At 43.2% G+C, this 15,200-nt stretch overlaps 1 protein-coding gene across 1 annotated transcript in view; it reads right to left on the reverse strand.

The window, feature by feature from the left end:
* Positions 1-15,200, reverse strand: part of ARHGAP42 (Rho GTPase activating protein 42) — a 181,414-nt gene that overhangs the window by 94,573 nt on the left and 71,641 nt on the right. Inside the window, exon 3 of the mRNA XM_070943987.1 lies at positions 12,919-12,980. Within this exon, the coding sequence (XP_070800088.1) occupies positions 12,919-12,980 (62 nt within the window). The remainder of the gene's footprint in view (positions 1-12,918; positions 12,981-15,200) is intronic.

Below are 15,200 nucleotides of genomic sequence, written 5' to 3' on the forward strand. Positions count from 1 at the left end.
TTTTACTGACCTCGGAAGGATGGGAGATTGAATCAACCTTGAGCCAGTGAGAATCGAACTCCTGGAGTGACCAGTGAGTTAGCCTGCAGTACTGCATTCTAACCACAGCTCTGAGCAACGTTTCTCAACCTTGGGAACTTTTAAGATGTGTGGACTTCAGTTCATCAATTCAGAGATGGCTGGGACTTTCTGGGAGTTAAAGTCGATATATCTTAAGTTACTAAAGTTGAGAAACACTGACATAGAGGATACTACAGGTGCTTTTAGTGGCTTCTTGTTCCAATTAGGAATTTGGACTTATTGGCTCCTTCTTATGCTACAATTCTGTTTTCTACGTTCCACAAAGCAAAGCAAAGCAAAATAGATTCCAATGATCTCATTGTGCAAAAATCTTGTGTATTACAAATTTCCCCCCTCCCTTTAAAAATATGTCAGTAGAAAAGTGATTTCATATTTACGGTCTCTACACAGAGCGCCACTGACCCATGAAATAACTGTTTGGTGGCTTATGAAACAAGAGCAGAAAGCATGCAAGCGTATCTGTTATATCGAAAGAATATAATTGGAAGCGATGGTTTCAACAGGATTTCATGAATGAACATGTCCAGGCATCCAGCCAGATCAGCACTGCTGTTTGTAATGGTACGATGCCCAGCAGCCTTGAACTCGAGACTACTGTGCAATTCTGGATTCAGTAAAATCGGTACAAAGGTTTACCCACACAAGCCATAAAGATAAACCCTAGATATAGAGAACGTGATGGCAAATGAGAGATATATTTTAGCTTGGAGCGTCCTTCTCTTCTCAAAGCAGATGAGAGAGTGTACAAAGTCTTCATAGTCATAATGAAGAAGCCCTATAAAGTTCAGAGTTGAGTGAACAGGAATTTACTAGGCCTAACAAAAAACAGCCCCAAGGAGTACTGAAGCTTTAGACTCCTTCTAAAATCTTCATCAAGCAAGTTTTTAGAACAAATCAAATAGAAAAGGAATAACAAAGTCTAATAACGAAACCAGATGTTTCAGCCTTGAAGTTTACAATTTTAGGTCAGTCCCAAGATGGGAAATATACACTGATAGACTAGTAGGTATTATCTGAGGCAGATTACAGCCTTAGGCAAATCTTCATCTCATCTTCCGTTAAGATCAAGCATCCAGGGTTATTACAAGGATTGTATTAAGATAAATTACACGAAGAACTTTTGGTATGTTTCAAAGTACCGGGCTTCAAGTCCCAAAGATCATCAATCGCTTTTCACGGCAGCAAGGATTTGTGATAAAAAAAAAAACAAGAAAAAGAGGAATGAATTATCTTTTTGAACAAGAAAGAGCAAGTGGCTCTGTGATTTTGGAATCCTACCGTACAATCAGGTTGCACTTTGGCTGAACTCAGCTGAGCAGTATTCTCTCTCCCACAAAGAGTGTTCTTCAAGACAAAGAAGACAAACTGTTTGGTATACCATGAAAAAAGGAGACAGTTTTTAACGTCCAAAGGAAGCTCCATTCAGCTGCTTTAGTGACATATCTGGGGGTTTCGTTTTATATTAGGTTGTTCTGCTTATCAAGCAAAGTATAGATTTTTCTAAAGCATATCATACCCTGAAATATAATTTCTGGTAGTAATTATACAAGGGTTTCTGAGTTAGGAATAAGTAATTTAAAACACATTCGTCCGCTCACAGCTTTGTTTTTATGTGAGAATCATCATCATCATAAGTAGTCAAAAATAATGCACCTTTCTCCTCCTGATTTCCCCACAACAACCCTGTGAGATAGGTTGGGCTGAGAGTGAGTGATTGGTCCAAATTCATCCACCTGGCTTTCATGGCCAAGACAAGACTAGAACTCACCATCTCCTGCTTATTAGCCTAGTGCCGTGATGGCGAACTTATGGCACGGGTGCCACAGGTGGCATGCAGAGCCATATTGGTGGGCACGCAAGTGTTGCCCTAGCTCAGCTCCAGCACGCATGCGCACACTGGCCAACTGATTTTCAGGCCTTCCGGTCCCACTGGAAGTCGGGAAACTGGCTGTTTCCGGCCTTCAGAAGGCCTCCGGGGGGATGGGGAAGGCTGTTTTTTCCCTCCCCAGGCTCCTAGAAAGGCTCTGGAGCCTGGGGAGGGGGAAAAATGGGCCTATCAGGCCCACCGTGCCATCGCATGCCAAAAGCAGGGGGAAGTGTGAAGGGGGTCATGTGCACATGCACGGGAGGGTGGGGCCCATTGAATTATGGATGTGGGCACATGCACCCGCGACCCCCCCCACTCCCCCCCCTTTTGGCACGCAACGGCAAAAAGGTTAGCCATCACTGGCCTAGTGCTTTAATCACTAGACCAGTGATGGCGAACCTTTTAAACACCAAGTGGCAAAACTGCACGCGTGCATGCCCAAACTGAAAGGTGCACGCATGCGCTGACATTCACGCATGTATATGCTGACATTCGCGCATGCTTGCTCCAAACATTTGTGCACGCATGTGCACATGTGGTGACATGCGCATGCACAGATATGTCTGTGCAGACATGCGCGCATGCGCAGCAGAGACCCAAAGACCAGTTGGCCGGTGGGAGGGGGGGGCATCCCAACACCGGCAGCGCGGCAAGAGGTAAGATCTTTTTCTTTTGTGAGCTTCTGTTTCGTCGTCTGCAGTGAAACAGAAGCTCACGAAAGGGACACCACGGAGATCTGACCTGGGGCGACGGTGCGCGTGCCAACAGAGAGGGCTCTGCGTGCCACCTCTGGCACACGTGCCATAGGTTCGCCATCATGGCACAAACTGGCTCTCATTTATTTTATTTATAGCCAGTCCTCATAATTTCTCACAATCTTCCTAAGCCTTCAGAAATTTAGTATGCTTATAATAACTTCTAGCATCCCCAGCAAATTTAACAAATAGCTGTATTAACTACAAATTTGAGGAGTCGAAGACTCAAAATATATGGAGAACAAAGGATTGATCAGTTCAGTATTGGGTCTATTAGTATTCCACAGGAATCACAGGAATCATGAAATGGAATATTTTGTGTCATTGTCAAAGCAAGAAGTCCTTAGATAGAAACTGTTTTACAGTAATTTATCCTGGGGAAAAAGAACAGCCAAACACTTAAAGAGTATGACGCAGGCATACCTGGCAGACTCTCCATCACGAGTCCGAAATGAATTAGTAAATTCTTGTGCAAGCAACTGAAGAGAGGAAAATCCCAACAATTCCCAAATGGAATTTTACACATAGCTCAGTCTTGTATTTAGTGGGTCAATTAATAGCTCTGTTTAGGATTTCAACTTCTTGGATTAAAAGCAAGTGCAGTTTTTATAAGCTATTGTTAAAAAGCAGGCCATCATAACTCTGAAATTATCTCGAAAAACGTCTGCCTTGTGCTTCTGTCCAATATGTTTTTTTTCTATTTAAGACGTATTTGTCTAGCTTCTTCTAATGACCTTGGGCTGTTAGATGCAAGGGCTCTGGAAAAATATCACACATAATGGCAGACAACACAACTGTCTAAGATCTAAGACCCTATCAGCAAGTCTACCGTATCTATGGCAAATGAATGCATTCAATATGCTATTTTTCTCTCAACACATAGGCAGTTGTGCTTTGTTTCACTGAGCTGATTGCTTTTTAAGGTCCTTGTTTACTCTAGCTAAAGGCTGCCATGAAATCTGGCATGGTGCTGCATGAAGTTTCTGGAAGACTGTGCTGATTGGTAATGATTGGAGTTGCAGTCTAACATAGCATGAGGGTGCCAAGCGGCAAAGGCTATTCTGTAGTATTGCAAAAATACTACAAAAAATTGGTTATTTTTGTAATTAAAATTGTTGTTTTTGTAGTTAATTAAATAAAGATATGTGGTCATTATTTTGCCCAGTTAGACAAATTCTCAACTGGTCAAGTGCTGATCTATAAAGCCGTCATTCTTTGAACAAGTTGCTTATTTCTGAATCAAAGCCATATTTTCTTAACTCTGCCATTTCACTGTTTTTTATTACCAGCATATACCCCCTCAATAGTAACAGCACTTAAGACTTATATACCACTTCACATTACTTTACAGCCCCCTCTAACAGGTTTACAGAGTCCGCATATTGCCCCCAACAATCTGGGTCCTCATTTTACCAACCTCGGAAGGATGGAAGGCCGAGTCAACCTTGAGCAGCTCAGAATCGAACTACTGGAGTGAGCAGTGAGTTAGCCCTGCAGTACTGCATTCTAATCTCAGAAATAGCTGATATTCTTGGCATAGCTGATATTTTACTCTAATGAGCAGTAGGTCTCAAGAAATCCATGATGCTGTGGACTGAAAATGGTAGTCTTCTGAACACTACACAGATGTTGCATTTATGACCTGCCTTCTACCACCCTCAAATCGTTGGGTTGAGACTCATAGACCTATGGGAAGAAAAGTCCAGTCTCTGTCTTCAAATGCACTTTCTCCCTACAGACTATGACACAACAAAGGCTAGGGCACAGAGGTGGGTTTCAGCAGGTTCTGACCAGTTCTGGAGAACCGGTAGCGGCAATTTTGAGTAGTTCGGAGAACCGGTAGTAAAAATTCTGACTGGCCCCACCCCCATCTATTCTCTGCCTCCCAAGTCCCAGCTGATCGGGAGGAAATGTGGATTTTGCAATAACCTTCCCCTGGATTGGGGAGGGAATGGAGATTTTACAGTATCCTTCCCCTGAAGTGGGGTGGGAATGGAGATTTTACAGTATCCTTCCCCTGGAGTGGGGTGGGAATGGAGATTTTACAGTATCATTCCCCTGGAATGGGGTGGGAATGGAGATTTTACAGTATCCTTCCCCTGCCACACCCACAGAACTGGTAGTAAAAAATTTTGGAACCCACCACTGCTAGGGCATTATAGTAAATCAAATTAAATTACATTACATTATAGCCTAAGGCTATTTCAAGGGCACTATGGATGCAATCATTTACTTTCTACAGCTTCCTGTAATTTCCCTCCCTCATCGTATGTGTTTTTATTTATTTATTTACTTATTAAATTTCTAGGCTGCTCCATTCCAAACATCTCTGGGAGACCTTACAGAATTAATAACAGTATTACAGGAAGAAAAAGAGCAGCCACAAAATGGCAACGGCAATAGCAATAGAAGCTTCTTGGATGAGAAGCGAAACGTCTTCAAAGAAAAATAAGAAAGTCCAGTTGCTTCTTGAAAAAGCACCTTTGGGACAACCATGTGGTGGAAGAATAGGACACCACCTACTCCAGTCTACAACACAGCCCTTTCAGCTATTCCAAAAAGATTCCACAACCAATTGCACCCTGATTTAAGGTGACCCTGAGGGCCCAGATAAACCCCCAAGTGGCCTCAACAGTTCTCAGAAAGAGTGCTAACGACCAGATGACTGCAAAGAAATACAATCTTTCCATCTCCAGCCCACCTTCCTATCAGAACTATCCTTCTGTCCCCCTACCAACACAACTGATGAAGCTTCTTGGATGAGAAGGAAAATGTTTTCTTCTTCTTTCTCAAGGGGAAAAAAAAAAACCCAGTCCAGTTGCCTTTTGAAAAAGCACCTTTGAGAGAACCATGACCTGGATGACTAAGAATCTCCATAGATGCTTGGCAATAGCAATAGCACTTATACCTATATACCGCTTCGTAGAGCTTTACAGCGCTCTCTAAGTGGTTTATCAATGTCATCATATAGCCCCAACAATCTGGGTCCTCATGTTACCGATCTCAAAAGGATGAAAGGCTGAGTCAACCTTGAGCCAGTCAGGACCAAACTCCTGGCAGGGGGCAGAGTTAATCTGCAATACTACATTCTAACCATCACGTCACCAGGGGTCATATGTCCATATTGCTAGAAATTCACAGGGTGCGCCCATCCATCCATCCATCCATCCATCCATCCATCCATCCATGACCTGCGTGAAAAGCCAAGTGTTTAAAAATGCCATACACAGTAGTTTCCATACACAGATTTTATTTGTTTGAGTGCAACGAGTATGGCACTATTAAAGACAGTGTGTCAAATCTTAAAATCATGAGCAAACCTAGCAGACCATTAGATATATTTTTTTTTGCCAAACTGTAACAGCTCATAATAGAATACACATTCTAAAAGCAAACGTTTTCTGCTTTTCTTCTAGTGGCACAACTATTATTTTAAAGAAGAAAAATTGAAAGGTTTCCTCCTCCTGCTTTTGGGCTGCAACTGTTCTTTCTTTATTTACTGGGTATTTTAATGCCTTTAACTCTGCTTTTCATCCTCCTTTTATTGTTATTGTGGGCAGTGTTGTTTTAAAGTCAGCTACCCAGATTGCTTCAGATATTTTAACAGAATAACAGAGTTCGAAGGGACCTTAGAGGCCTTCTAGTCTAACCCCCTGCTCAAGCAGGAAACCCTATACCATTTCAGACAAATGGTTTTCCAATCTCTTCTTAAAAACTTCCAGTATTGGAGCATCCTCCAACCTCTGAAGGCAAGTCGTTCTACTAATTAATTGTCGTAACTGTCAGGAAATTTCTCCTTAGTTCTAGGTTGCTTCTCTCCCTGATTGTTTCCATCCATTGCTTCTTGTCCTGCCCTCAGGTCCTTTGGGGAATAGGTTGACTCCTTCTTCTTTATGGCAACCACTTAGATATTGGAAAACTGCTATCATGTCATCCCTAGTCTTTCTTTTCATTGAACTAGATCAGGGGTGGGCAAATGTGGCTCTTTTACAACCTGTGGACTTCAACTCCCAGAATTCCTGAGACAGCCAAACTGTCCAAAATCCCTACAACTGTTCCTCATATGTTTTAACCTTCAATCTCCTAAAATCATTGGAGTCTATGAATTCCAACCAGCATGACCAATGGTCAAGAATGATGGGTACCTCTGTCTAAAAGAAGACCAATACCAAGTTACTCTGCAGAGACTCCCCATTTCTTCACATCCTCTGTCTTTCCCCCATCCTATGGATTATCCTTTTGCTTTAAAAAAAAAACATGAAAAGCTGATAACCAAATGGAAGAATGCTAAGATACAGAAAATAATGTCTCTTAATTTTTAAATCCTATTAAAACTTCTAAAAAAAAAAAAGCCAATAAGATAAGACACTATCCTCAAATAAGAATGCATCGGGATGGAGAAAGCAATATGAATAATTGTAAGCGTTTTGCTATTAACCTCCACAAAGAAAGCAAAAGGAAACGCTACAGAGGGCAAAGAAAAGTGAGGTTGGCAATATTAATATTTTGCAAGTTAAAAGGGGGTTTCACATGACGTTCAATTTCCGTTCTATCACCAGACACATTTTTTTCCCCCTTATTCCATCCTGCAATGCTCTAGGCAAAAACTTTTGGCAAAACTTTGTGCTTAAAGCCATTTTTCATTAGCTAGTAAAAAAGGGAGTATCAAGAGATTGGGAGCTGTTAGTTATTTCTGATTGGGAATGATTATGACAGAACATTACTTAGATATTTCCATACATCATAGTGCTCTCTTGGACACATACAAAAACTATTCAAACTAAACTTTAGGCTACAAGAGTCTTTTATTGTTGCTGGAGAATTTTTTTTTTAAATCTCAAGAAAGTAGACATGATGTTTCTTGAACAAAGGCAGGGGTGTCAAACTCGATTTCATTGAGGGCCACATCAGGGTTGTGTTACTTTGAGGGGCCAGGGTGGCCTGAGTGCTCTGCCAGCGAAAACCAGCTTCCAAGCTCCGTTTTCAGCTGTGACAGCTTCCTGCAACCATTGCCAGCGAAAAAGGAACTCTGGAGGGCTGCTTGTGGCCCTTGTGAGCTCCATTTTCGGCTGCGATAGCCTCCTGCAACCCTCTGCCAGCAGAAATGGCGCTTGGGAGGGCACCAGTTTTTGCTGGAAGAGGCACCGTGGGCTGGGCCTTTGCTGTTTCCAGGGCAGCCCGTGGGCCAGATCTAAGCATCCTGTGGGCCGCATCAGGCCCCCGGGCCTTGAATTTGGATAAAGGCACGCAAGAGTTAAAATTTTCAAAACATACGCACAAATTTTAAGGAGAATAATCTATCTTCATCCCTAACCTTAATTTTAATCCTAACCCTTTCCTTCAGTTCAAAATGGTCTAAATAACACCTCTTCCTCCAAACCTCCTACAGAAGATTTTGTAGAACTGAGGAACTCAAATTAATGTCATTTTAGACCGAAAGATCCCTGATCAAAGCAGCTGTTTCCTCACTTGCTAAGAGAAGATGAAATCCTAGATCCGTGATGGCGAACCTATGGCATGTGTGCCAGAGGAAGCACGCAGCGCCCTCTCGGATGGCACGTGAGCTGTCACCTCAGTTCAGCTCTGCTGCGCACGCGCGCATCTCCCACCTGCCAGATAGTCTTTGGGCCTCTGCCGTGCATGAGCCAGTAGTGGGATTCAAATCCGATCGCTACTGGTTCACTCGTGGGCATGCACACGCTTGCTTCTCTGCATGTGCAAAAACATCTGGGTGAGTGGGCGGAGCCTCCCACCGCCATTGTTACCAATTCGCCTGATCAGGGGCGAACCGGTAGCAACCCACCACTGGCAGGGGTGCATGCGGTGTGTGTCTGCGCATGCAGAGGGGGGGCACATGTGGGGGGCCTGTGTGTGCATGCATGGGGGCGGGGCGCATGCAGGGGGATGCATACAAAATGCATTGCATTTTGTAGGTTCGGGGGCACGCACAATCTCGCACACAGACACGCGCTTTGGGCACTCGGTCCAGAAAATGTTAGCCATCACTGTCCTAGATTATACTGTAACCAAGCTGGAGCAGAAAAACATTTCATACAGTTCTAATATTTGGAATTTAGCCTCACAGCAGCCTGAAAATAAGTTAAAAAATAAATACAGAAGCTTCTTGGTCTTTCAAACCATCAGATGAAAACAGGCCACTTAGCTATTTCAAGAAATATTTCCTATCCTAAATGTCAACATTTTTTTTTAATGGAAACTCCAGTCCTCTAGGCAATGTCCTTATCTTGCTCAGCCGGAAACTCATCTAACTTGGTAAACTGAAGTAGCTTAAGTGTGAAGTATTAAAATATTGACACTGAAATCCAGTTATAAAACTCTGTTTCAAAGTACAGAGGCAGATAGAAAAATGAGAAAAGTTAGCCTTCAGGCAGTAGGTTACATGGAGACCATTTGCACTATGGCTTTCAATGTGAAAACATTTCATTTTTAAATCAAATCAGTCCTGCGATGTGTTTCCAGATAGCTTCTCTTGTTATTAAAGTCTAATAAAATGACTGCATCCACCTTATTGTGTGCTTCTTTAGTACAGTACTTTAATTATTCTTTTCCCTCCTTTCCTAACCGTTTCCCCTCATTTAATTATCCCCTTTTCCCCTTTCCTAACCATTTCCTCTATTTCCCATTTGGGATCAACCAACTGTTGATCTATTGATGGCAACAGGAACTGACCATCTAGCTCAGGGGTGTCAAACTCAATTTCATTTGATGGCCACATGAGGGTTGTGTTTGACCTTGGGGGACTAGGGGAGACATGGTTGGTGGGATGTGGCCAGCTCGACGTCACTCTTCAAGGCTCTGTTTTCGGCCGCGATGTCTGCCTGCAGCCCTCTGCCAGTGAAAACAGAGCTTGTTGGAGGCTGGTAGAGGGGTTCAGGAAGCCGTTGTGGCCAAAAATGGAGCCTGGGAGGGCCGCATGTAGCCCTCACGAGCTCCATTTTCGCTGGCAGAGGCACTGAGGGCTGGTCCTTTGCTGTTTACATGGCGGCCCCAGGGGCTGGATCTAAGCACCCCGTGGGCCAGATCCAGGCCATGTATCTTGAGTTTGACACCCCTTATCTAGCTTGTCTTCTGAGCCTAGGGGGCTTTTGGGCTGAAAGTGACCGGCCCAGTCATCCAGCCTTCTCACAGTTTCCTGGTTTCTATCCTGATGCCTTAACCATTAGACCAAACCGGTTCTCATAATATTTTAATTTATAAACCATCCTCCCTGGAGCAAAATTTGGCACTGTTAAGATTTAACCAGTTTGTATCATTTGTGCAATACTCCTGGGGCACAAGCATAAATGTGTTTAAAGTCTAACTGGGACAGTTATTCATTAGAGTATAGGAGAGCGCATGATTTTCCCTTCAGACAGCCAAAAAAGACTAGTCATCTCCATCTACCAAATGAAACTTGACCAGGGGAAAAAATTCATCTTCTGCATTCTGTTGGATAACAGAGAGGAAAAGGAGTGAGACACTTAGCTTCAGTTCTGCTAAAATTCCTTAATTTGGCACATGCCAGATACATTGGGCTATGTTTCCAGATATCTTCTCTTGCTGCTAAAGTTTAACAAATCTGTAATCCAGCAGGCTTGATAAACCTATTCTCCAATCAATTGGAAAACACTAGTTGGGGAAAATTAATCTATGGCAGGGGTGAAAACTTTTTTTTAAAAAAATTACAATGTAATGAATACAAGGAATTCTTTTGAGGAACAGGAAGACCTGCTACTGAGCCAACAATCCAAGAAATAAACCCTGCATCTGGGACAGAAATGTAAGCAGAGAAAACAACTCAAACAAAACCCTCCCTAACACTCGGGAAGATAAAGGGAGGGAAGATCGGGAAGATTTGGAAGATTTTGCTATGATAACCTTAAAATAAAATATTATTGGCCACTATGATTTTGTTTTCAAGTCTGGTCTATCTTGAAGGACTGATATACATTTGTTATAGAATGCTCCAATTAAAATGGAAGTGGTATAGCTACTACAATTATTTGTTTCATTTCTTTAGATAACATCATCTATTTATCTAACTGTCAGACCTGCCCCAATCGGGTCCCCTAGAAAAGAAAGACCCTCGACTCCATTTGGGTGAACTGATAGGTTCATTTTATTAAAGGCTGCAGTAAAATCAGGCTAGAACCAAGTTTCCCACACAAAAAGTTACAAATTTTCCCCCTCATCCCAGCCCTCTCCCCATGACTAGCTGCATAGATGTTTTGAGAACGCTGAGATGTTTGAGGTAGTCTACATTCCAATCTCAGGATGTGCGGCCTTGAGTGCTGGCACAAACTGGTTCTGTGCTTCCCTGGTCTTTGTCAAGCTGTCATTCCTTCTCTCTATTTCCCATCAGATCCCCATGCATGTTTATTGCCCATTTGTCCTCTCCCCCCTCCTCCCACCCTGGCCTTTGATGTCAGGATGCCAGGGAGGGGCCAAGCCAAAGATGCCAGACCTGACACTAACATCATAATCTCTGGTCAGGTATTTAATAATTTGCTCTGATCACATAAAATACAGCAAATGCTCAATTTAGGATTACAATTAAGATTAGAATTTATGTTGTTCAGCAAGACGGTTGTTAACTGATTCATGCCCAATTTGATGACCTTTTTGCCCTGGGTTGTTATGGAAATCACCACAGTTGTATGCGAGTCATGCAGTCATTAAATGAATCCAATTTCTCCCATTGTCTCGGAAGCCAGATGGTAAAGGTTACAACTGGCAATCCACATGATCCCAGGATGTTACAACCATCATAAATACTTGCCAGTTGCCAAGTGCCCATATTTCGATCATATGACCAGGGCATGCTGCAATGATCATAAGTGCAAGGATAAGTCACTTTTTTTTCATTGCCATAGTAACTTCAAACAATTATAGATAGTCCTCGATTTACAACCAAAATTGAGTCCAAAATTTCTGTTGTTAAATGGGACATTTGTTAAGTGAGTTTTGCCTCATTTTACGACCTTTCTTGCCTCAGTTGCTGAATGAACCACAGCAGTTGCTAAGTTACTAACCCAGTTGTTAAGTGAATCTGGCTTCCCCATTGACTTTGCTTGTCAGAAGGCCGCAAAAGGGGATCACATGATCTTGGGACACAGCAATAGTCGTAAGTATGAAACAGTTGCCAAGCATCTTAATTTTGATTACATGATCATGGGAACGCTATAAAGATTGTTACTGTGAAAAATGGTCGTAAGTCACTTTATCAGTGCCATTGCAACTCTGAATGTTCACGAAATGAACTGTTGTAAGTTAAGGACTACCTGCACTGAAGAAATGGTTGTACATTAAGGACTACCTATATTATAATTTGGTAACAGCTTCTTCAGGCAGCAAAGGGCTATGGTGTACTTCCAGTTTCAAGTTATATCACTCTAATCTAGGGTCTTTGGTTAAATGTTCTTCATGTTTAAAAAAAGGGAACTAGAACCATAACTGCAACTAAGCATAAAAGCTACCATATTTTTCAGACTATAAGACACACTTTTTTGTCTTCCAAAAGGGGGTGAAAATGTCTGTGCGTCTTATTAGACTGAATATTGCTGAAGTCCCATCCACCTGCTGGCCATTTTTTGGCATCCGCATGCCCCATTTTCGGGCCTTTTTTCAGCCTGTTTTTGAGACTTTTTTCGGCCCATTTTTTAGGCTTTTTTTGGCCCATATTCGAGGCTTTTTTCAACCTGTTTTTGAGGCATTTTTAATCTGCTTTTGAGGCTTTTTTTGGCCCATTTTGAGGAAAAAAACCCTCAAAAACGAGCCAAAAAAGCCCCCAAAATGGGCCGAAAAAAGCCTTTAAAAACAGACCGAAAAAAGCCCCAAAAACGGGCCAAAAAAAGCCCTGAAAACAGGCCAAAAATGGGGCACGTGGAGGCAAAAGACTTTTGTTGTTGTTGTTTTCCTCTTCTAAATTTAGGTCTTATAGTCCAGTGTGTCTTATAGCCCGAAAAATTCAGTATATTACAGTAAAAGCAAGAATTCTGAATAAAAATAAGGTTAGTTTTTTAAACGTGAAAAAAAAAACCCAAGCAGAATATGCAGACTGCGAAGTACAAAATGATGTATTTAATTAGCAGCTGCCAAATAATTTTTAAAAATATGGTTAGTTCTTGCTGGGATTTTACAAAACTTGAAATAGGGACTTTCTGGGATGCAGAAACAGAGGTGGAATTCCACAAGTATATTCTCAGGCAGACTTACCAGCCGTTTCCTTTCTTCTTCTACAGCAATCAGTAATCGGGCAAACTCCTTTAATGATTGAGCTATAAAAAGACACAAAAAAACCCACATTATTTTTACGTTATACCATCATGCTATTTGTCACACCCCTTATAAATTCCTCCATGAAGAATCATAATTGCAAACTAATATCACTGGCTGTAATTTGGTAATAGTGTAGGGTTTCCTACTTGAGCAGGGGGTTGGACTAGAAGACCTCCAAGGTCCCTTCCAAATTTGTTATTCTGTTAACTTCAAGACAATGCTTTTTTTAGACTTCTTTTCATTTCTACTAAGATACAGAAAGAAAGAAAGAAGGAGGTAAAGTTTCATAAATAACCAAAAGAAATAAAGAGTTAAAACACACACAAACATCAGTTTTACAAAAAGCAATGAAATTTTACATCCATCCAAGACTATGTACAGTAACTCTCTAAAAGAGAAACAATCCAAAAGGTTTTCCCCACCCCTTTTCACTTAATTTTTTAAAATATTTATAATTTATTTATTTATTTTATTTTTATTTATTTGATTTGTATACCGCCCTACTCCCGAAGGACTCAGGGCGGTGAACAGCCAACAATAAAATACATAAATACACAAAATTTAAAAACCCGATAAAATCAAATTAAACTTTTTGGCCCAGAAAAATTAAAATACCCCAATAATTTAAAAACAGATAAAAATTTACATATTTAAAAAGGGAAGAGATCAGGCCAAGCCCGCTTGATGGAATAAAAAGGTCTTCACAGCACGGCGGAAGGAGCGCAGATCCGGGATCCTCCGTATCTCCGGGGGGAGCTCATTCCAGATGGTAGGTGCCCCCACAGAGAAGGCTCTCCCCCTAGGGGCCGCCAGTCGACACTGTTTGGCTGACGGCACCCGGAGGAGTCCCTCTCTATGAGAGCGTACTGGCCGGTGGGAGGCTATTGGTGGTAGTAGGCGGTCCCGTAAATAACCAGGCCCTAAGCCATGGAGCGCTTTAAAGGTGGTAACCAAAACCTTGAAGCGCACCCGGAAGACCACTGGGAGCCAGTGCAGCTCGCGCAGGAGAGGTGTTACATGGGAGCGCCATGTCGCTCCCATTACCACCCGCGCGGCCGAACTCTGCACCAGTTGGAGCCTCCGGGTGCTCCTCAAGGGGAGCCCCATGTAGAGAGCATTACAATAGTCCAGGCGGGAGGTGACGAGGGCATGAGTGACCGTGCGTAACGAGTCCCGATCCAGAAAGGGACGCAACTGGCGAATCAGGCGGACCTGATAAAAAATCCTCCCGGTCACGGCCGTCAAGTGCTCTTCTAAAGACAGCCGTGAATCCAGGAGGACGCCCAAGTTGCGAGCCCTCTCCGTGGGGGCCAATGATTCGCCCCCAATAGTCAGTGATGGCGTCAACTGGCTATATTGGGACGTCGGAAACCACAGCCACTCGGTCTTGGATGGGTTGAGCCTGAGCCTGTTCCTCCCCATCCAGATCCGTACGGCCTCCAGGCACCGGGACATCACTTCAAGGGCATCGTTGGGGTGATCCGGGGTGGAGATGTACAGCTGGGTGTCATCAGCGTACTGATGGTACTCCACCCCGAAACCACGGATGATCTCGCCCAGCGGCTTCACATAAATGTTGAACAGGAGAGGCGAGAGGACCGACCCTTGCGGCACCCCACATATGAGGGGCCTCGGGGTCGACCTCTGTCCCCCTGTCAACACAGACTGCGACCGGTCAGAGAGAAAGGAGGAGAACCACTGCAACACAGTGCCTCCCACCCCTAACTCTTCCAACCGGTGCAGCATGATACCATGGTCGATGGTATCAAAAGCCGCTGAGAGATCTAACAGGACCAGGACAGAGGAGCACCCCCTGTCCCGAGCCCTCCAGAGATCATCAACCAACGCGACCAATGCCGTTTCCGTGCTGTACCCGGGCCTGAAGCCCGACTGGAACGGATCCAGATACGTCGTTTCATCCAGGTGCTGGGGAAGCTGTTGCGCAACCACACTCTCAACAACCTTCGCCACAAAACGAAGGTTGGAGACCGGACGATAATTTACCAACATTGCCGGGTCCAGGGAAGGCTTCTTGAGGAGAGGCCTCACCACCACCTCTTTCAAGGCGGCAGGAAAGACACCCTCACCCAGCGAAGCATTTATAATCCCCTGGAACCAGCCTCGTGTCACCTCCCGAGAAGCCAGCACTAACTAATTATTAAACCTATATTATCATTTTAAAGACATTGTAATGAGTATGACCAAGTGCATAAATATGA

The sequence above is a fragment of the Pituophis catenifer genome, unplaced genomic scaffold, assembly GCF_029215685.1.
Source record: "Pituophis catenifer annectens isolate HBS135680 unplaced genomic scaffold, rPitCat1.0.hap2 SCAF_4, whole genome shotgun sequence".
Taxonomy (NCBI): domain Eukaryota; kingdom Metazoa; phylum Chordata; class Lepidosauria; order Squamata; family Colubridae; genus Pituophis; species Pituophis catenifer.